Consider the following 20389-nt stretch of genomic DNA (forward strand, 5'->3'; position numbering starts at 1 on the left):
ACAGGAGTGTTTGTTGCAACAATCAGGACTGCACACAAGACAAGTGCCTCATCATTTCTCAAAAAGAAAATAATCTTCTGGGGGGCAATACCTATTCTGCCTTCTGCTCACAGCTGTGTTTAGCTGGGATGTGACCACTCCTGCCAGTTCACCCCCCACCATTTCCCTTGTCACAGGCACAAGCTGCCACAGCCTGGTTTCTTCCCTAATCTCACAGCTCTGCCAGCTCCCAGAGGAGAAATAACCATGGCTGCAATGGCAGAAGTGGTCTTTGGAAAATGCTTCTCAAGATTCCTCTTCCCATGAGTGCACAACTATCAGGATCTGTTAAAAGCTTCAAACTTCCCCCAAAAGACACTCAGATCTACAAAGGTAGTCATTCCATACCTAGACAGATAGACAAGACTCAAATTTTGGGGCCAACTGTTCTCATGTTCTTTCAACAAACTCCAAGTGCTCAGTGTGGAGCCTCATCACAGTTTTTCAGGCCACAGCAAGGGGAGGTTTGATGATTTTCTTTACAGGCACCACATCCCTGCCTGCAAGGGTATGAAACCAAGATTTCTCTGTTCTAAGTGGGATCCAACAGTGTCAGGATTAAAGTATTGCTGTAACTGGATTGCTTCCTGTAGTCACAAACAATAATCAGGTTAAGAGATTTCCTTTCCCTCCTCTTGCCTGGGCTGTGAGTAGGCAGAAGTTACAAGGCAAGTGGGTGGCTGTTAAACTGTTCCTACTCCAATTGTTTGAGAGGAGTGTTAATTTTGGGTTAATTTTGCCTCCTACTCATGGACTTAAAGGCACATTTACCTATGCAGGGAGCAAGTGCACCTTGCTGCACAAACCATGAATGAAACAGACTCCTTGAAACCAATCTCTCAGCTCTGCATCCTTTCACACCACAAGCCCACACAGATGCATCACTGGAGAGAACACAGCTGAAACAGCTTAGCCTGAAAATGCACCATTCTCTCCCACCCCCTTTCCTGCACTCATATCAGCTTTTTCCAGACTGCCTTCTCTCCTCCTTTCCCCCTCCAGATTCTCAATACCATCCCACTAGAAAAGACAGCAAACCCTGAGGTGGTTGAGTTACCTCCACAGCACAGCCAGCCAGCAAACAGGGGATTGGAAGGCAGCCAATTCTCCACCACAGGGGACCCAACAGGACCTCCAAGCTCCCTTTAACCACAGATTTTATGAAATGTGGTTCTTTGGGGCAGTTGCCCATGACAAGACAGTACAAAAGTGGGCAAACAGATCAGAAGTTGAGAGAGCTGGACAGGCATTGTGTAATTTCCTAGCAGATTTCTGTGTGAGGCTACAACTCACTGGCTGTGTTGTTCACAATACCCGAATATTTGGGAAGGAGGGACAAAAAATAAAAAGGAAAATTAACTGAGGACAAACCAAGCAAGTGTTGCCCCACTGTGTGAACAGGAAACTTGCAGTGACATAACTGCATTTCCTAGGCCCTGCTACAGCAAGACTTAATTGCTCTTAGAGTGATGCAATCCAGATCTCAACTCTAAATCTGGATTTGGGCAGAGACATAAGATTTAATCTGTCACTGCCACTTTTTAACTGTTGGATGAATCCTTCACCTCTGCTTCCCCCTCCAAAGCACAGAGTAAAACCCCCACAAAACAAGCAACATTTCACTGCAGCACATCATGCAGCATCTACCACAACAGGATGTGAGGCTGTGCCACAGCCTCCTGGCATGTCCTGTCACACAAGCTGAATTCCAGATAATAAGGACACTGTCAAGAAGCATCTCCTGGGGATGCATGAGGATCTGCCCCAGCAGCCTGAACCCTGGCCCAGCATGCACAGCATTCCACCCAGTCACAGAGCCATCAGCCTCTCTGACATTCACTGCAAGCTGTGCAGATACTCACTGCCTCAACCAGGAGCAATAGCTTTTCTCAGCACAAAGCCTTTAAAACCTCAGCAGAAAGTCCAAATCATTTCTACACACTGCTCCCCAAATCTCAGCTAGATTCCACCAGCTCCCAGGGGATTCCCATCTGGCAGGCTGGGCAGCAAAGCAAACTCTGCCAGTGCTCTCACTCTCAGGTGGTTTTTCTCCCTATCACATGCAAGGAAAAGGCAACACTGGCATGGAAACAGCTGTGAGCAAAGTAGGGAGAACAGGAACGTGAGTCATTGCTGTGGCTTCAGGGAGGGAAAAGGATACCTCAACTAGAAGAGCAAGCAACTTCAGATCTGAATCTAAGCCTCACTTCAGTGTCCTAACCACAAGGTCATCTTTCTGCTTTATTTTCAAACAATATTTTCAAACTTTTACTTGTTTAGCAAAGAGCACATGACCAAATTCATTGCTGATGTGTAACAGCCTCCCCAGAAACCTTAAAAAGAGCTTACTAACCACTCCACAGGGCAATGGTAACATGCTGAACTTTTAAAATTATCTTTTCTAGGCAACAAAAGGGGTACACTAGGTGGGACACACTCCATCTTTACCTGGTCACTGCTTTAAAATCACTGTGTTAAAACTTCCAGTTGTTCACTGGGGTTCTACCCAAAAGCCATCTCAGGACAGACAAGAATTAGTGAAGTCTGCAGCAGCACACTCATCTTCTCCAGAGCATTTTAGCTATGCTGAAATGAGGCAGCAGCAATAGTATGGCCAATATCAGGGAACTTTCTTCAAAATTGTAACAGATTTTGAAATTTTCTATTTTCATATGCAGAGAATTGCTGCACCAGCTGTCCCCAAATCCAAGGCTGCTTTAACAAAAGCTGCTGCAGCGCCAGTTTAGCAGAGAGCAGCAGTCAAGGTGCACCACACCTGCTCCGAGCCTGTCAGGGCCCTGCTGCTGAACAGCTCGTTACAGTCTCCAGGCTAAAATAAAATGTGTTAATGAAGTAACCACCACAAAGCGGTGATTACAAAAACACCACTTGCAGCCTTCTCTGCAGAAAGGAAAGCACAAGTGCTTCAGACACGGTGACACCTTTGAACCAAGTGAGAAAGTGCTGATGGGGATGCAGAACAGACCACACTCTCACACTCATCACCTGGCAGAGTCTGCAGGGATGCACCTCCAAGAGTGCTGTGCCAACGCAGCCACACTGGGAAAAGCGGTGAAATGAGGTCAGTGTTAGGTCACTGACACACACCAACTCCTTCCATTATACAGAGGGTAAAGATCTACACACACACACTGGCAAAAAGCAATCACGCCACACAGCAGCCTCCCTGAAGTGTACTTAACACTTTTCCTACTAATGCTTAATGCAGAGTTCACATTTCATTACACTGCTACTCCTGAAGTAGCAGGGACACAAGATTGCCATCCTTTCCACTTCCTCTGCTTTATCTCGATCTGGCAGGCACCTGAGAGCTGAATCCCTGCAGGCTCAGAACATTGTGCCGGGTTAAGTTACACCTGGGACAACACACTGAAGCAATACGAGCCCGTGAAAGAGTGACAAACCACCATGGACATCTGTTTTTGAGGCTTCTTCAAAAAATTAAGGAAAAAAAAACCATTTAAAAAAAGTTTAATTCTAAAGAGTTGCACAGTTAAGATTCTTCACCCAAAAGAGTGATTCTTACCAAAGCTGGCACATTTGTTCTTGGGCTTTTCATCAACAAAAGCTGTTAATAACCAGTGCCTGTACAATGCAGTTTTCTGCTCAGATCCTTGTGAGTGGAGCGGGAGCCTGAAACAAAGCTTATCCATCCTTCCACAAATCAGTACAGCAGCAGCTAAAATCACCTCCAAATAATATTAACATTTCAGCAACACACAGATGAGATGAACACAGTGTAACTGCAGAGCAATGGGAATGTTGTCCTTTTGTCTGACTGGAACTTAAGGAACATAAGAGGCAGGGGAAGAAAAGCTTGAAATGTCAAGGGACTTGACAAACGTCAAGGAGAAATTTAATAAATTATTCATACACACAGGAGGTGAAATCCAAACAGGACATTCAGATTCTGCTTCTGACAAAGGAGCACACAGGAAAGGAAGGAATATCTGGAACAAGCAGCCTTGAGCACAAGGTATGAGAGAACTGAAAGAAATGTTGATTTATGGGACTTATTTCAGGGATGCACATAAAAGAAAGTTCAGAAAGTCTAGAAGAAAAAAGCTGATATTCATTAACACTGAAGAAATGTAAAAGCCATTAAAAAACAACCCAAGCAGATCAAGAACATAGTTCAGCTGAAAAACACAAGCCATACAAGAACTAGATGTAGCTTAGAGCTTCACAAGGAATAGTCTTTAAATTATGAGGAAAAAAATCAAACTACTTTGAGAAGGGAAAAATGAAGACTAAGATTGAAAGATTGCTCAATTACAGGTATGCAAGTAAAGCCAGAAGCAAGGAAAAATCGTGAGAACAGTGTCAAAAGTATCACAGGCACAGGCAGGGCTTTTGAGGGAAAGGAGCAATGAGAAAAAAGGGAATGTATTGATAAGACAGAAAAGAGACTAAAAGAAAACAGCTGAAGGAACATGGAGGGAAATCCTAAATACACAGGAGCTCTTCTAAAAGTACATAAACAATGTAAACCTAAATGATACTTATCTAAATAATATGGATACTTAAATTGTTACAGGAAATGAAACAGCAGAGAGGCTTTGCATGAACAGGATCTTCTCTCCTGGTAGAGAAAGCTATTAAAGAAAAGTGTAGCAAAACCCTTAACCAGGGAGTTACTCTTATTCTAACCCTGCTACCATTGCAACTGTCCAACACCTAATTGTTAACAGCTTTCAGTTTTGGAAAATGGAACTAAAGACATGAGTTCTGCTGTCATCCTGAACTGCCTACACTGATAAGAATTTATTTATCACATATACAGAAAACCAGTAAATACATACATTAAAATACATAGCTGGGCATGGAACCTGGACATTTTTTGTCCAGGAAATGGTCCCACATGCCCTGGTTTTGGATCTCATGCTACTTAAAATATGCTCACACTGAAGAATAAGAAACATGATAAGAAATGGAAGTTTAAAAATCAGCATGAGTAAGTAAATAAGGAAAACACAGAACAAACATAGAACAGGAGCTCTAATTTACTGAACAGAAGCCCTCACTGAGTTAGACCACAGTACACAAAGCAGGGCATGAGAGATGGCAGCACTAGAAAGGCCAGGGCATTGCAACAGGCCAGCAGAAAACGTCAGCCTGGTGCTGGGCTGTGTGCACCGAGGCTGAATCACACTGCAGAGCAGGGAGTGGTCTCTGGAGCCACAGCTGCAGTGCTCAGGCACCTGAAATATTGCAGCTCTGCTCCCAGCACGCTGCCACGAGTGTCCTGAAGTATCCAAACAAAGCCTCATTTAGCTAAGAGACTTCCAGCTACAAGAGCAGCATCACTTGAGCTGTCTGCTTCCCCAAAGGCTGAGACAAGTTCCTGCTGCCACATCCCACACAGAGGAGTAAGACACTCTCACTTCTTGTTTCCCAAAACAGGATTCACCAGCTTTGATGTAGTTAAAAAAAAAAAACCAAAACAAACCAAAACAGAAGCACAGCTTCCCTGTCAGCTGGGATGCTGAAAGCTTGGACAAAATAACACCACAAGGTATTTGGAAAACAGCTCTGGCCATATGCTCACCTGGCATGCTATAAAATGCAGTATGTTCTTTACCTCTGGCTCTCTTTGGAAACAACTTTTAAAGTTGACAGGAGACACAGCTTTCAATCTAGAGTCATTCCATGCTCAAACAAGTACACAAAAGCATCAGCACAGACTTAAACCACAGAATGGATCCCTAAGGGAACCCTGTAAGCTGCTGGTGCTCAGTAATTCCTTCCTTTGACAGAACAAAGCCCTGGGGATTGTGATCCCAGAGAAGGGTGGGCTGTACACCAACAACATGGCTGCCAAAGATCAGCCACAAGTGACTGAGGATGCCAGAAGAAGGGAAATGTGCACTCGTGGTGTCCTAGCACAGCAAGAACAATGGAACATTTCTGATAAACCATCAGAGACCTGTTGCAACACAGCCTGGCTAACGAATGAAGCACTGGAAAACAAGGCTGGGATGCAGCTTGACAGGTCCTCCAAATAAAATCAAACCCTCAGGGAAGTCACTATGAACATTTTGCAAGGAGCACACCCACATCAATCACATCAGGAGGGCACACTTGTCCCAGGTTCTGCTCAATTATTGTATGCTCAAAAGGAGAACCAAACACTGCCAGAAGAAATCCCAAATGTGTTCTACTGCCACAGAGAGCTACAGATAGTGGACAACATATGAGACATATTATCCTGCAGGCCTGTAGCCAAGCCCATGATATTAAGAATAATAAGCAATCTGATGGCTGTTTAGAACATTTTGTTTTCTATATAGGTCTGCAAGGAAATCATAATTCAAACAGGGCATATCACCAGTTATAAGAGACTGTTTCCCTACAAGAAATTGTGGCCTCTCCCAAGCACTCTGGGTCTGAAGCTACATCAGTTTGTCAAGGAATCACAGTGTCTTCTGAAGGAACAATCTGGAATCATTTAACATTCCCAGAGGTGCAACTCTGTAGCTTATCCAAACAGAACAGATTTTGCTGAGGTTGGAAGTTTACCATGAAAATGTCTGATTTACCCAGGAAACCACTCAAGAACATCTCAGGCAGATAAATACATATTCTTCCAGCTGGAATAAGCATTTCTTAAAGGAACACCCAGTTCAGAGGCTCCTGAAACTCTTGGGGGTGTAGAAAAGACAGGGAATGCTCTGTGCTGTGAGTGAACAGACCCCTGAGCCCACAGCAGCCCCTGGATGTGGCTGTGCCAGAGGAGAGCGCGTTCCTTCACTCCACACCACAGGGCAGGGACTGTCACTGAAAGGATTCCTCAGGCAATGGAAGCATGCAACCACACCTGCACAAATAAAGAGTTAACCTGCTCTCCACCAGGTAATGGACACTGGCTGCCCAAACAGGAAAGCTGGGCTGCAGAGACGAGAGCATTCATCTCATGGAACTCCAGAGGATCACCCCAGCTGGCACTTCTGGGATACTCCCAGTTGTACTTGCAATAACTGCTCTCATTCCAAGACATTCATTAGGCTGTAACTCTCCAAAACAAAAGTTTGCAATTTATAATGATAGAGAATCCAGAGCACCTGCTGGAATGTAATATCCTGAAGGTACACACACACACAGTGTCACAAAGTGAGCCCAGAACATGCATTTCCATCAATCAATGCTTCTCTAACAACCATACACAGAAGACACTGTGTTCAGGCACACTGTGTGGGTGGCAGCAAGACTTGGAATGTTTCCTCATGCATTGTACTGAGATACAAGGCATTGTGGATGAAATGCAGGGTATCTGAATCCTTGCAGTGCCATTCTTCAGTGCCAATCCTTGCAGCAGCAGCATCTGCACAGGTAGAATCAGCCTTTGCAGCATACTGATGCAGCAACCAAAACACAACTTGTATCTCTCACCTCTAACTAGAAATATGATTACTTATCACTGAAACAACATCCACATAACACTGAACACAGTAGCTGTGTCATGGAAAAAGTGAACACAATCACACAATCTTATCTTGTTTCCTAATTAAGAACTCACATTTATGGACGCTCAGATGTTAAAAGAAAAAAAATAAAAAGAGCAGTCCTATTAAAAGAGGTGGAAAATACCACTATGTGGAAATAACAAGACCTCAAGCATGTTTGCACCAAGTCCTTTGACACATTTTTTCCCAACACACAAAACAATGAGAACACAGTGAGGCATTACCTTGATGCAGACGGACATTTTACCTTGGCAATGCTCTGGTTCACTTCTGGCCTCTCCACACAGGGAAAATCTGCTACAACCCCTAAGGGGACCTACATGCAAGGCATCTCAATAAAGACACTCCCACCTCAGAACACTGCTATAAAGATTCTACTAAGACAACTGTGAGTGGAAGTTAAGGCTGATTGATGGATATTTCAGCCAAAGCATGCTTCACATCCTGCATAGTGAATTAGGCAGGTTTGCTTTCCCTCTAAGGCACTGTGATGGCAAACCAATAATTTTGAGCCCATGGGTAGCCCCATTGAAGATGCAAAGAGCATTTTGTATCATTTCCAGGTGTTTACTTCCCACTGCCCATAACATTCAGCTCTGGCTCCCCTGCAGTCACTTAAGCCAAAGGCAGCATGGTCTAGGCTGTGCTCAGTCAGTTCAAAGATTGGTCATTGAGAGGTCACACATCTCTCCCAACCTGGCCCTGAAAAGAGAAAAACCCCAGCAGGAGAGATGATACCTCCATCCAGACAGCAAGGCAATCTCCAAAAATAAATGTGGACTTCATTCAGTGGCACATGCCCGATTCAGCCAGAAAAAACCTTCCATTACAGGCAACAGCTGAGCTCAGAAAGCCAAGATCCTCCTGCAGGGCATCAAAAGTCCTGCAGTCACTACTGAACCCTTCCATGCACTGGGGCTTGTACTTCCCACTGCCCATTTGTATTTTATTCAAGCCCAGACTGTTTCTGGTAGCTTGAAGGCCTGGACAACCTGTCCTGCATAACAGCCGAGCACAAAGCACCCCCACAAAGGCGGACCCAGCCCAGCCCCACTCCTGCAGCAGCCAGAGCTGCAGAAAATCAAACACCTAAGAAGGAGCACAGGGACATCTTCAATATGCATTAAAATGCATCTTCTATAGCATTAAAACCAGTGCAAAGCTCTTCTTTCTCCAGATATCCATAAGTATGAAAAAATGCAGACTACACATGCATAAGGGACAGAGAAGCCCAAGGACATTATTGCCCATGGGTGGAAATTATTCTGCCACCACTCCCAGAGCACAGTGAGAGCAGGGACCACCTGTGCTGGGCACGGGGATGGTACAGCAGAGCTCCTGCCTTGAAGAACACATCAAAAAGAAGAACACATCAAGGCTGCACCACACACCAGCAGATCAGTAGAGAGAGAACACAGGCAAGCAATAAGGAAGCACAGTGCACAGAGACACCATGAACAGCTCAGCTTTGGGGCTTGAGCTCCCTTCAGCTAACTGAAACACTTGTCTGACATGTGCCTATGCATGACCTGCTCACTCAGGAAAGCCTGGGTTAACAGAAGGCTGGAAAACACAGAAGCACCACAGTCCCACACTGGTCACTGTGGCCACTGGCAGGGCTTCTCCAGACCCGCTGACTCTACAGAGGTGACAGCACATCATGTCAGAGCCATGGCTCTGAAGGAAGAATCAGCTTCCATTAGCTTCCTCCCATCTTAGCAGATGCTGTGTTTGAAGATACTCCAGAGATGATATTTCAGATGAATTTCACAGAAATTCCCTGCAAGCAGCTGTGTCAGATGGCTGCCCCCTGGGCTGGCAGCACACAAAGAACTCGTGCATTAGAACAAGCATCTACACAATGCTAATGGAAACTGTCCTTGTGACAAGACACAGGATTCACTGGGCCAAACACCAGTTCTACAAACAACTTTCAGACTGATTACACATCACTTCTCACCCACTGGCATGCTGCCACCCGTGTAACCCACTTCTACACTCAGACTCACTATTCTCAGTCATGCTGTGGTGGTTTGCCCAAAACAGTTCTCCTCTCCCAAGCTCCTGGAGCACTTCCATTTGTGAAACATGCACATCCTTCACCATCACTAAGCTCCGTGCTTTGCATATGCAAATTTTTTCTACAGGAAGTCAACCTGATAATTCTGTCCTGCTCTCCAAATTCCAGCCTGGGAGTAAGCTGCCCACAAATGAACAACACCTCAAGTCACTTTAAAGCTATGAAATGATCACTTGCTTCCTGCTCCCCATAACAGCCTCAGCATGTGTCATCAAAAGGTGCACAGGCTTTCAGCAGACACATGTTGCAAACTCCTTCACATCTGCTGCCTGCTGAGCCCAGCACTCCCTTGGGCACCACAATCACAGAGGCTTGCTCTAGTAGCTTGGAGTATTTTGGAACGTTTCTACTCTAGCCCATCTGGCCACACAGTCACTGAGTTTTCCTGTACACACACACTCATCCAGCAAAGCCCTTTCACAACGGCTGGTATCCTGCTGCCCTACAGGAACGGATTTTTTGCTCACCCTCTTGAATTTCACCTCTAATTTTTGTGAAACACTTGAATACATCATTGCAGACAACACACCACAGCCCAGAGACACGAGAAACCACGGTCACTTCCTGAATCTGCCCTGTAACTCTCATGAGAAGACCTGATCCGAGTCTGGTAAGATGAGTGAGCCGAAGGACACCCACCCACCTCGTTAACACACCAGGCACCTGCTGGGTCTGTGACAGGTGTTCACAAGCACACCTAGCCGTACTGACAGTGATGACATCCACACCACCCAGCTTGTCTCCCAGCCCTACCAGAGATAGAGCTCAGAGTTCAGCTGGCAGCACAGTGAATCCTTCCTGCCGCTCCCCAAGGTCTGGAGCGCAGCTGACACAGGCCCAGGGATGCGGGTGGGCACTGCCTGGCTCCAGGGAAGCGGCTGTGGGACCGTCACCGTTCATTCGGGGGGACAGAGGCAGCTTTCCCGAGCACGGCCACGACGATACGCGATACAGCCCCTCTGAGCCCCAGGGCCACCGCGGCACGCACCCGCCAGGGGCTGCAACATGGAGGCAGCGCAGCCGCGCTCGGCGCTGTGCCCCCTGCCCGCCGCCCCCCGGGGCCGCTCCCGCCGCAGGGGCCAGCGCCGGGGCTCGCCGCGCATCAGCCGCTGCCGGGGTCGGGCCTCCCGCCGCTGTGGAGCGGGGATGCTGCGGGGGCCGCCTCCTCCCTCCGGCCCCGCTCGTGTGCGGGCTCCGCGCGGCCCCGGCGGCGGGGCGGCTCACCTGGGCACGCAGCTCGGCGCCGACCGATCGATCTCCCACGTGGCGAAGAGGTTCATGGGCACCGGCATCGGCACCGGGCTGCCCATCGCGGTCGCTGTCGCGGCCGCCCCGCCGGCCGCCGCCGGAGGCCCCGCGGCGGGGCCCGGGCCCAGCACGCTGCTCGCCGCCGCCGCCGTCGCCATCGCCGCCATCCCGCCGCCGCCGCCGTTGGCGCTGGGGGGCGGCGCGAGCCCCTCGCCTCAGCGACGGCCTCCACCCCGGCGCGCGCGCGCGCGCGCGCCCCCGCTCCCTCGCGGCCCGTGACCAATCAGAGCGCGGCCGGGGCGCGGGCACGAGCCAACCGGAGCCGGGAGAAAGGGCGAGGACTCCGACTGATGGCAAACAGCCAATCGGAGCCGAGCGGGAGGCGGGGTCGGGGCGGCCGCTACCCAATCGGAGAGGCCGGCGGGGCGGGGCCAGCCAATGGGAGAGGCGCCGCTGCCCCGGCTTGGCGGGGGTAGGAGGGCGCGGCGTCGCTCCCTTTAAAGCGCATCGGCCGCCGGCCGCGGGAGCGCGCCCAGGGGCGCGGTCGGGTGCGCGTCTTGCCGCCGGGGCTGGTGCGTCTGTCCGTCCGCACCGGGTAGCGGCGGAGAATCCCCGGGGCTGGCCAGAGCCTCGGCCCTGCGTGAGTGGCGGCGATGGCGAGCCATGGAGCGCCGCAGGGCGGAACCCCAGGGCCGGCCGGAGGATGGGCCTGAGGAGGAATGGAGCAGCCGGAGCCGCGGGCACGGCGGGTTGAGGGCAAAAGGAAGCCGAGACCTCTGCCTGACTCTTTCCTCGAAACACTTGGGAACTCCGAGCACGCTACAGGGAGAAAAGCAGAAATCCCCTTCAGTCCCACTGAAGGTCTCCAGGGAAATGCAGCAAAAGGAGGAACCTCGTCGGCCAGAAACTGCAAGTGGTGGCAGCCACAAAATAGCAAAACAATGGGTAAAAGCCATTTGTGACCTGGTGACCGTGCCCAGAGCTTCAACAGCTCAGATTTAAAGCATGTGCAGGGCAGAGCATCCCTAGGGACAGAGGTGAGGGCAAGCCTGTGACACTGCAGCTGGACAAGTGTACTCTGTTCTGGTAGAAAACATAAAAGTTCCCCTCCTGTACCTTGCCTCCATCTGTCTGAAATGCCTCTGCCTCTTGAAAAAATGGGATGTCAGAGAAATCAAATAATCATAATAGGGTGGTACTGGCTGAGGGCTCCCAAAAGGAAGCAGAGATGGTCCAAGAGCTGCACTGAAAACTGTGTGAAAGAAACAGCCAAGTCAATAGTGGTCAAAACAGAAATCAAAGAAAAGCCAGCAGCTTCTGCAGGGACCTGTGCTTCTTGATGCATTTAGCAGTGTCAGAGTTTTCCATGGATGCAGTGTTAATTCCAGGCAGATTGTAAAATGTGGCTTATGCCAGTGGAGGAATTAGACTCAGAAAAGTGGCAGCAGTATAAGCTTGCAAAGCAGCCTAAAACATCCATGGCTTCTACTGTCAATCTTGAGTACTGTGTTTTCAAAACATTACCAGTAAACATTTCAGGGGCACCTTCCTGAATACTGATGTATAATTTGAAATCTGTCCCTTGCACCTCTTCTTTTCACTTGCATTTGTCAGGTCTACATTTTGCCCTGCTGTTGAGGTTCAGGATGGTCAGTAACGTGCTGGGAATTCACACCAGATTCCAGCTTGACTAGATGGACAATCTGAACCATCATCAAGCTTTTACTTCTTGTTCCCAGCCCATTTCTGCATCTGATAAATGGCATGGATCACAGCAGAGCTGCCCAGACCTCCTGACTTGCCCACAAAACAGCTTGATTGCTGCTTTAATGCATTTGCTTTCCTTTAAGTGGGTCATTAATGCACAAGAGGACCTTTGCTGACAGCCTTGGTTCTCTAAGAACATTTTCTAGGAGATCTTAGCAGAGGCCTTTGTGTAAGAGCAGCTGGACCAAGGATGAGCTGCTGCATTTTCATAGCATTCTGCCAGTTAATGTGGAAACCTTGGCTTTGCAGCCAGAATCACACAATGGTCATGGCCTTTTTCGCAGCATTTTCACCCACCACTGTTTGACCTCAGCTGGGTATCACCGCTGCCTTTCCCAAAAGCAGCTGCCTGCTCCAGAGGAGCTTCCTAGATCTAGGGTCATGATTTACCCTGAGAAAACCCCTTGCAGTCCCTCCCCAGCTGTTTGCTTTCATCCATTTGCTTTCTAGTCTGAGTCACCATTCCTGGCTATCTGTGGGTACTTTAATAGCATTGAGTGCTCCGGGTTTTCAGTTCCAGAGGCACCTCCCTGCTGAGCCCAGGGCTGCCTGCTGAGGTGACTGCCTTCCAGGCACTTCCCAAGGGCTGGCATTCCTGCTGCTCCCCCTTTCCCCCACCTTCCTGAGGGATGCCCATCCCTTCCAGCCACCTCTGCTCTGCCCTGGGGCTGTGCCATGGTTTACAATCCGTGATTCTTTCTCAGAGCTGTTGGAGCTCAGGGCACCGTCCCAGGTCATTTAGCTGTCACAGCCACCACTTGCAGTTTCTGGTTGATGAGGTTCCTCTTTTCTGCTGTGTTTCCCCTGGAAGGATGTTCAGTGGGACTGAGGTGCATTTCTCTGCCTTTTTCCCTCCAGCCAGTTCCCTTCAAGTACTTCTTGCAGCTCACTTGGGGTTTTTTGGCCTTCTGTCTTTTTTACAGATGAATTTATATTTATATATTTGTTCTCAGGCTGTTTCAATGTGCTTTATTTATCTGGGGGCTTGTCTGCACAGCCCACTCTTCATTTTTTTCCTGTCTTCATGTTATATTGACTTTGTGCCTACAGCATGACCTACCCACAGCTGTGCTCTTCCACACATGGTGGCTTTCCCCACTCTCTGGGGTCAAAATTATCCTGTGTTTTTCACTGCAAGTCCCAAAGCCTGGTTATCTTCCAGCTTAAACAGAGGCTGGTAGAGTTGCCATCACGTTCACTGCTTTCTCAGCTCCTCTTATGCTGAGACCTTTCTGTGTGCCAGCCACCTGCTGAGGTTTGCTCCCTTGTGGATATGATCCTTGAGGACATCAGGGAAATGCTCTTCAGCATCCAGGTAACCCATTTGAAATGTGCCTTCAGAAAAGCTTATTTTTACTTATTTTCTCTTATGTGTCACAGCTGAAGCTCTCAGCACGGTCCCCAGGCCACTGCCTGCCTTTCTCCATTACAGCCACTGCTTGTTGTCCCTTGCTGACAAACTTCCTCTGCTTCCCACAGCTCCCCTTTGGGGATGTTAACACGACTGATGGATTTCCCCATCTCTGAAAAGGGACTTTTCAGTGCCAGTGATGGCACTTGTGAAAAACGCCAATCACTTGTTTTTAAAATTTTAAAAATTTAACAGTAATAAAAGGGTTATAAAAATAGTAATACAATTAGAGTAATAACAATTTAGACAAATTGAATTAATAGAGACAAAGAGTTAGGGACATTCCAGGTACCTTTTTCTGGACAGCATGAGCCCAAAAAAGGACTCACATTAACAGAGGATTAACCCTTAAAAGCAACAGCCTGTTGCATATTCATACACCTCATACATGATGCATAAATTCCATTCAAATATAGGATTCTGTCTGGTCAGTGTCAGCTTCTTCCTCTGAATCCTAACAGCGCCTTCAAGGCAGGAAGAAGTTCGTTTCTTCTGACAAGAGGGCAATAAATTCTTTTTCTCTGAAAGACTCAGGTATCCTGTGGCTGCTATCTTGCTGCAAGTCCTTTTCTTAAAGAAAGTATCCTACACAACATAGTTTCTATTTTAACATTTTTTATAACCTAAAACTATACTTACCACACTACTTAAGAGAATTAATACAGCATTACTTTCTAACACAACACATATAATATTCATTTCAATATTTGCAAAAAGCCAATCATAAAATACACATTTTTCACAGCACTGAAAGTGCAGGTTTCATGGGCTATGAAAATGCTTCTCCACCCAGGTCTGGAGGTGGCAGCAGCCAGGGAGCAGCTGGGAACCCTGGTGTACCCCCTCTGGTTCCCTTCAATTTTATCCATGATACAGATGCATCCACACACCAACTCTGGCACCCCAGCTCCAGCATCGTGTTCTAGAGAAGCACACAAGTATCTGTTCTTGCTCTGGCTCCTGATTTTTATGTGCCTTGTCAAAGCAGCTCTTTACTGCTTCCCACACAAATGTTGTCACCTCCTGTCCCAGTCTCCAGTGGAGGGGTTTTATGATTCCAGCTCATGGATGAATCATCTTGTCTTTAGTCCCATTGCTTGGTAGGTTCCTCCAGCAGCCCTCTCTCACCTCTGTCATGTGGATATCTGTGTGGTGTTCCCCTCCCTCGGTGCCTCCATGGACAGAGGCCCTTTGCTCCTATTGCATCCTGCAGGAAACTGCTGGGATAGAGAGAGCCAGTGCTTCTGTGTCCTGGGGGAAAGAAGGCGATTTCTGCAGTGTCAGCTTGCCCTCTTGTGCCTCACATTGCTCTTCACTCGAGTTGCAAGGTCTCCTTTCATTTTTGGAGGCAGGTTGCTTTGGCTGCTTTGTTTCTCTGCTCTTCCAGCCCTTCTGGGATTGCAGTTTATTCCTGGCTTAGGAGAATGCTCCCACAGCCAAACCCCTTACTTTGCTGCACCTGTCTAACCCAGAGCTCTGCTCCCTCCACCTGCCTGCATCAACCAGTCCACACCCACTGTGGGACACCTGAGCTAAGCCTGGATACTGGTCCAGGGTCTCCATTTCCCAAGGACACCACAAGTTAGATTTATATGTTCCTGGTGGCAATGCCCCAGAACATTAGATCCAACAGGGACCTACAGCTACTCTGTCAGCAGCTGGATGCAAGGAGGGCTGCACCTCCCCTGGCACTCTGTCACTTGCACTTAGGTCTGTGCCTGGTTTTGCTCATAGCCCATCTCCAGAGATCTTAGAGCTTCCCCGTCTTCCAACATACATGTATCTACAATGACCATTTCAAAGCCAGAGAGGAAATACACTGAAAAACCTTCTCTGTGTAGCTAACACCTGAATCACTTAGAAGAAAGTTTGGAGTTAAATGCAAAAAGCTGCTTAGGCTGATAGAAGAGCAGTTGCAGAGAAAGTTTGGAGTTAAATGCAAAAAGCTGCTCAGGCTGATAGAAGAGCAGTTGCAGAGAGGTATGTCCACCATGTCATGGAAACCTTTTGCCTTCCCTGGCCTGCTTTATCTGCACACAAGCCCCTGGTGGTGCCAAGCCCACCTGTACCAGAGCCGGGCGAGGCTGGGGCTCTCCAGGACCCTGCAGACCGCCACTGCTCGGTGTCAGCCCATGTTTCCCCTGCCTTCTCCCCCCAGCAAGGAGCGGTCGCGGCCCCAGTCCCTCCCGGAGGGCAGACATCCTTGTCAGGCTAGGCTTCCCGCTGCTTCGCCCAGGGCCTCTGCCGGGCTGCGGCCTGCGGGGTCCGGCTCTGCTCGGGGCTGGAGAGGGTGGCCATGCAGCCGGTGGCCCCGGGGCGGCAGCGGCAGCGAGCCCGGCCGGGGTGCCCGGAGCCGGCGGAGCGGCGGGCGGTGCCGGGCCCGCGGGTGAGGCGGGGGCCGCCGCAGTCCCCGCCCGCCGCCCGCCGGGAGGGGCCGAGCGCCGCCGCAGAACCGCCGCTGCCGCCGGGCCGCGCCGGGCGATGCCGCGCCGGGCCCGGGGCCGCCGCCGCCGCCCTGAGCCCCGGGGAGCCGCCCGAGGTAAGCGGGAGCCGGGGGGGCGGCAGGCCGGGCCCCCGCAGCCGGAGGGCAGCGCCCGCCCCCGGCAGGCCCGGCCGCTGTGGGCAGGGGGCTCGGGGCAGGCGGGGCCGGCGCTCCCGGGGCACGGAGCTCGGCGGGGCGGCCCCGCTCCTGGGGGCCTGGGGCTGAGCCCCGTGCTGAGCCGGGGCCCGGGGTACCCCTAGCCCCCGCGGAGGCTCGGGCAGGCCAGGCGGGCGAGCCCCCGGCGGGCGTGTGGCATGCTCCAGATGTGCCACATCCACGGGCTCCCCCGTGCCCGCCGCCTGTGCTGCCTCCCCCTGAGAGGCACCTGTGTCTGACAGGTTCAGGCTTCGCTGCCTCCCGCAACGTGCCAGGATGCTGCTGGGCCCAGGGATGCACGACTGCGCCGGACGCCTGCTCCCTCAAAAGCCAAAAAGCAGGAGTTCAGGTAGCTTGTGCCCAGCGCCCTGGGCCATCAGTGTCAGGCCGTGTGCAGGGCTGACCATGAACCGTGCGGCCTCCATCCTGCTCGGTGCTCAGGTGCCACCTGCACGCTGTCCCCTGGATGAGCAGGATGGTGTCCCGGGCGTGCACAGCCCAGGCGTGGCAGAGGCGGGCTCGGCGTGGGCAGCGCTGTGCCACACAGTCATCAGCCCAGCTCCATCCTCCATTTCATCCGGGGGGCTGGCTCCCCTCCAGAGCAGCTGCCAAGTTTTTCTCTGCCTGGTGAGGCCCCAGCTCTGTCCTCCCTCCTTGCCTCTGAAGGCAGCTGCCCGCAGCTGTGCTCGGTCAGGGGAGGGAGTGTGACAGCCCTGGTGCCGCACAAAGCAGGCAGGGGGCTTTTGGGGACAGTGCTTTGCTCTGCCCCAGCCCAGGAAAGCTGAGCATCCCACAGAAATTCAGGGCCTATTGCAGAGCTCCTTGTGTGCTGGAGCTTTGGGCTTCATGCTGCTGTTCCTTGCATTTGGTTTATGGTGTTGGGGCAGGGTGGGCATTGGCAAATAGCTCTGGGCAAAGCTCTTGGGGGTGTTAACCTGAAGGAAACTGAATATCTGGCCAATTTTTCCCTCCCACCCCACAAGACAGCCAGGCTAAAAAAACCCAGGCTTCATCTTGTGCTGTGCATAAAAATAAAGAGACTAAAAAAAGCAGTCCTGGATCGTAGCATTTAAGGGCCTGCTTGGGTTAAACACATAAGTCTAGTCTTAGCTTGCCTTGTGGGGGGAAAATAAAAGCAGGGAAATCCCATGGAAAATAAGGCATGTAACCTTCATGGTGGCAGAGGCTATTCAGTGTGATGAGCTACCAGAAAAGGCAGTGGGATCCCAAGTGCTTGATGCATCCCAAGTGTCCAGCCTGCCCCACCATGCGCTTCCTAGGAGCTGGCTTTCAGCCAGCACATGCCACCAGGATGGCCTGGTCGGTCTCAGGAGCTCTTTGGCTAGAAATGTGCAGGTTTGGAACAAGCCAGGCACATAGGATGGGAGAAATCTATGAATGGCTCCCTCCCTTCTTTCAGCCACTCACAGGTGTTGAGAGGGTGGCAGAAGGGGGCCCAAGGGTGGGACTAGGAAATCTCAGCAACTTCCTGATGACCCTGCCTGTTCCTCTGTGCAGGATGGTTCCCCCACCACCTGTCAGCAAGCCCCATGTGTGCCTCTCCACAGTGCTCATCATGACCAGCCTCGTCCTCATGGATGCCTACTTGGTGGAGCAGAGCCAGGGCTCCAGGAAGCTGGGCATCTGTGTCATGGTGGCAGTGGGTGACATTTGCTTCCTGCTGGTGCTCCGCTACGTGGCTATCTGGGTTGGGGCAGAGGTAAAGACAGCCAAGCGAGGATACGCCATGATCCTCTGGTTCCTCTACGTCTTCGTTCTGGAGATCAAAGTCTACTTTGTATACCAGAATTACAAAGCTGACCGGAAAAGCTTGGATCTCATCGCCCGCAAAGCGCTGACCTTGCTGCTCTCCATCTGCATCCCAGCTCTCTACGTGCTCCTGGTGGCCACGGAGCACATGGAGTACGTCAGAACGTTCAAGAAGAAGGAGGATCTCCGTAACCGCCTCTTCTGGGTCATTGTGGACATGCTGGACGTGCTGGACATCCAGGCCAACCTGTGGGAGCCCCAGAAGAAAGGGCTGCCGCTCTGGGCTGAGGGCATCATGTTCTTCTACTGCTACATCCTGCTCCTGGTCCTGCCCTGCGTGTCCCTGTGCGAGATCAGCATGCAGGGCATCGGCATCGTGCCGCACCGCATGATGCTCTACCCCATGCTCAGCATGCTCACTGTCAACATCGCCACCATCTTCATCCGAGGCAGCAACATGGTGTTCTTCAGGGATGCCCGGGTCTCCAGCATCTTCATGGGCAAGAACATGCTGGCCATTGGCATGAAGGTCTGCATGTTCGTGCAGTACCAGCGGCACCAGCACCACGCGCCCCCCGGGCCGGGGCCGGACCCGCAGCCCAGCACCCCGGCCCAGCCGCCCTCGGGGCTGCGCAAGGCCCGGGACCAGCCTGCCTGCCCCGAGGAGCTGGCCCAGGACAACACGTGACGGGGCAGCAGGAGCTACAGCCTGGCCATCCCCACGCCTGGCCGGAGCCACAGACCCGGGGCAGGCTGTGGAGCTCCCTGCCTGGACAGAGGGGAACTACCCCGCTCCCTCCTTCCCTGGGTGAAACCGCTCAGGGCCCTGAGGGGCGCGTGGTGAGGGCCCCCACAGCAGCCTCTGCAAGGCTGCAGGGCAGTTTGGAACCTCAGCACCTTCTGCAAGGCTGCAGAGCAGTTTGGAACCTCAGCACCTTCTGCAAGGCTGCAGGGCAGTTTGGAACCTCAGCAGCCTCTGCAAGGCTGCAGGGCAGTTTGGAAGCTCAGCAGCCCACCTGGTAAAACAACGGAGCAGGGGATGAGGCCAGGGCCGCCTGCCATGAGGTGTGTCTGGGTGAGGCCAGGCAGCCCCACCCGGTGCCAGGCTCCCTGCCAGTGCTCCCTGTGCAGCACTGCTCTCTGGCTGCTGCATGGGGACACAGTGGGTCACCCACTTTTCTGTTGTGGTTGGCTCTGGCTCCAGTGTGGTCCTTGGCAGCAGCCTGCTCCCCACTGTGTGAGCTGAGGTCCCCATGCAGGGGGAGCAAGGCCTGGACCTCCCCCTGTTGTCACCCCTCTCAGCCAGCTGCAGGCTTGGGGAGACCTAAAAAGGGGTGACTGTCCTTTTTTTGTATCTCCCTCTTTGCAATAAAAGACCTGAGCCCTGCAGCCTTTTCCTCTCTGTATCCCTGCCAGCAAGCAATCTCCCCCACTCTTCTGGGGGCCTTGTGTGACTGGGTGTCTGCAGAGCGTGTGGAGAGGGGCAGGAGGGGAAAGCAGGACCACTTTGGGGGTGCACCTGCTGCACCAGACCTATAAGCAGCAGGGGATGGGGACACAGGGAGTCAGGAATGCTGAGGAGTGACCCCTCAGCAAGGCCCTGGCAGCAGTCTCTTGCCAAGCTGGCACATCCCATGGCTACTGCCTTCCCCCAGTTCCACTTAATCCCCTCACCAGAGCAGAACTTGCTTCACCCACAGGAATTACAGTGGAGCTAAGTGGTTCAGCGGCACCCTCAGGCTGGCTGACCTGCTCCTTGCTCCATGTTTGGTCCCAGCAAGGCTGTCCCCAGGCCCCAAACACCTGTGGCCACCCACAGGGCACAGATGTGCCCAGGCACTCTCCCAGCACACTCTGACCTCTCACGCTGGGGTTATCTGAGCCATCCCCTTGTCAGCACAGCCATGGCAGACAGGGGGAAAAAGGAACAAGGAGAAGCAAGAGGGCTGGTG

At 51.4% G+C, this 20389-nt stretch overlaps 2 protein-coding genes across 4 annotated transcripts in view; one reads left to right on the forward strand and one right to left on the reverse strand.

Annotated features, from left to right (window-relative positions):
• The window catches only part of LOC135446090 (phosphofurin acidic cluster sorting protein 1-like), a 54573-nt gene extending 43539 nt beyond the window's left edge, over nucleotides 1-11034 (reverse strand). For both annotated transcript variants that reach the window (XM_064709583.1, XM_064709582.1), the window contains exon 1: nucleotides 10828-11034. In XM_064709583.1, coding sequence (XP_064565653.1) covers nucleotides 10828-11018 — 191 coding nt within the window. In that variant the 5' untranslated portion in view covers nucleotides 11019-11034. The remainder of the gene's footprint in view (nucleotides 1-10827) is intronic.
• Nucleotides 11035-16470: 5436 nt separating this feature from the next.
• Nucleotides 16471-19826, forward strand: LOC135446094 (transmembrane protein 121-like). 2 transcript variants are annotated; one of them, XM_064709596.1, is made up of 3 exons: nucleotides 16475-16568; nucleotides 16910-17016; nucleotides 18186-19826. In XM_064709596.1, exon 3 carries the CDS (start codon nucleotides 18187-18189, stop codon nucleotides 19123-19125), a length of 939 nt encoding a protein of 312 aa, XP_064565666.1. In that variant the 5' UTR covers nucleotides 16475-16568; nucleotides 16910-17016; nucleotide 18186; the 3' UTR covers nucleotides 19126-19826. The 2 variants fall into 2 exon arrangements, with proteins under 2 accessions (XP_064565665.1, XP_064565666.1); XM_064709595.1 differs by lacking the exon at nucleotides 16910-17016 and having other exon boundaries at nucleotides 16471-16568.
• Nucleotides 19827-20389: the final 563 nt, after the last annotated feature.

Source organism: Zonotrichia leucophrys, chromosome 3 (genome assembly GCF_028769735.1).
Source record: "Zonotrichia leucophrys gambelii isolate GWCS_2022_RI chromosome 3, RI_Zleu_2.0, whole genome shotgun sequence".
In the NCBI taxonomy this organism is placed as follows: Eukaryota; Metazoa; Chordata; class Aves; order Passeriformes; family Passerellidae; genus Zonotrichia; species Zonotrichia leucophrys.

Bases quoted from the DNA above. Each gene is read 5' to 3' on its own strand.
- LOC135446094 (XM_064709595.1), top strand. From the start codon at position 18,187: ATGGTTCCCCCACCACCTGTCAGCAAGCCCCATGTGTGCCTCTCCACA.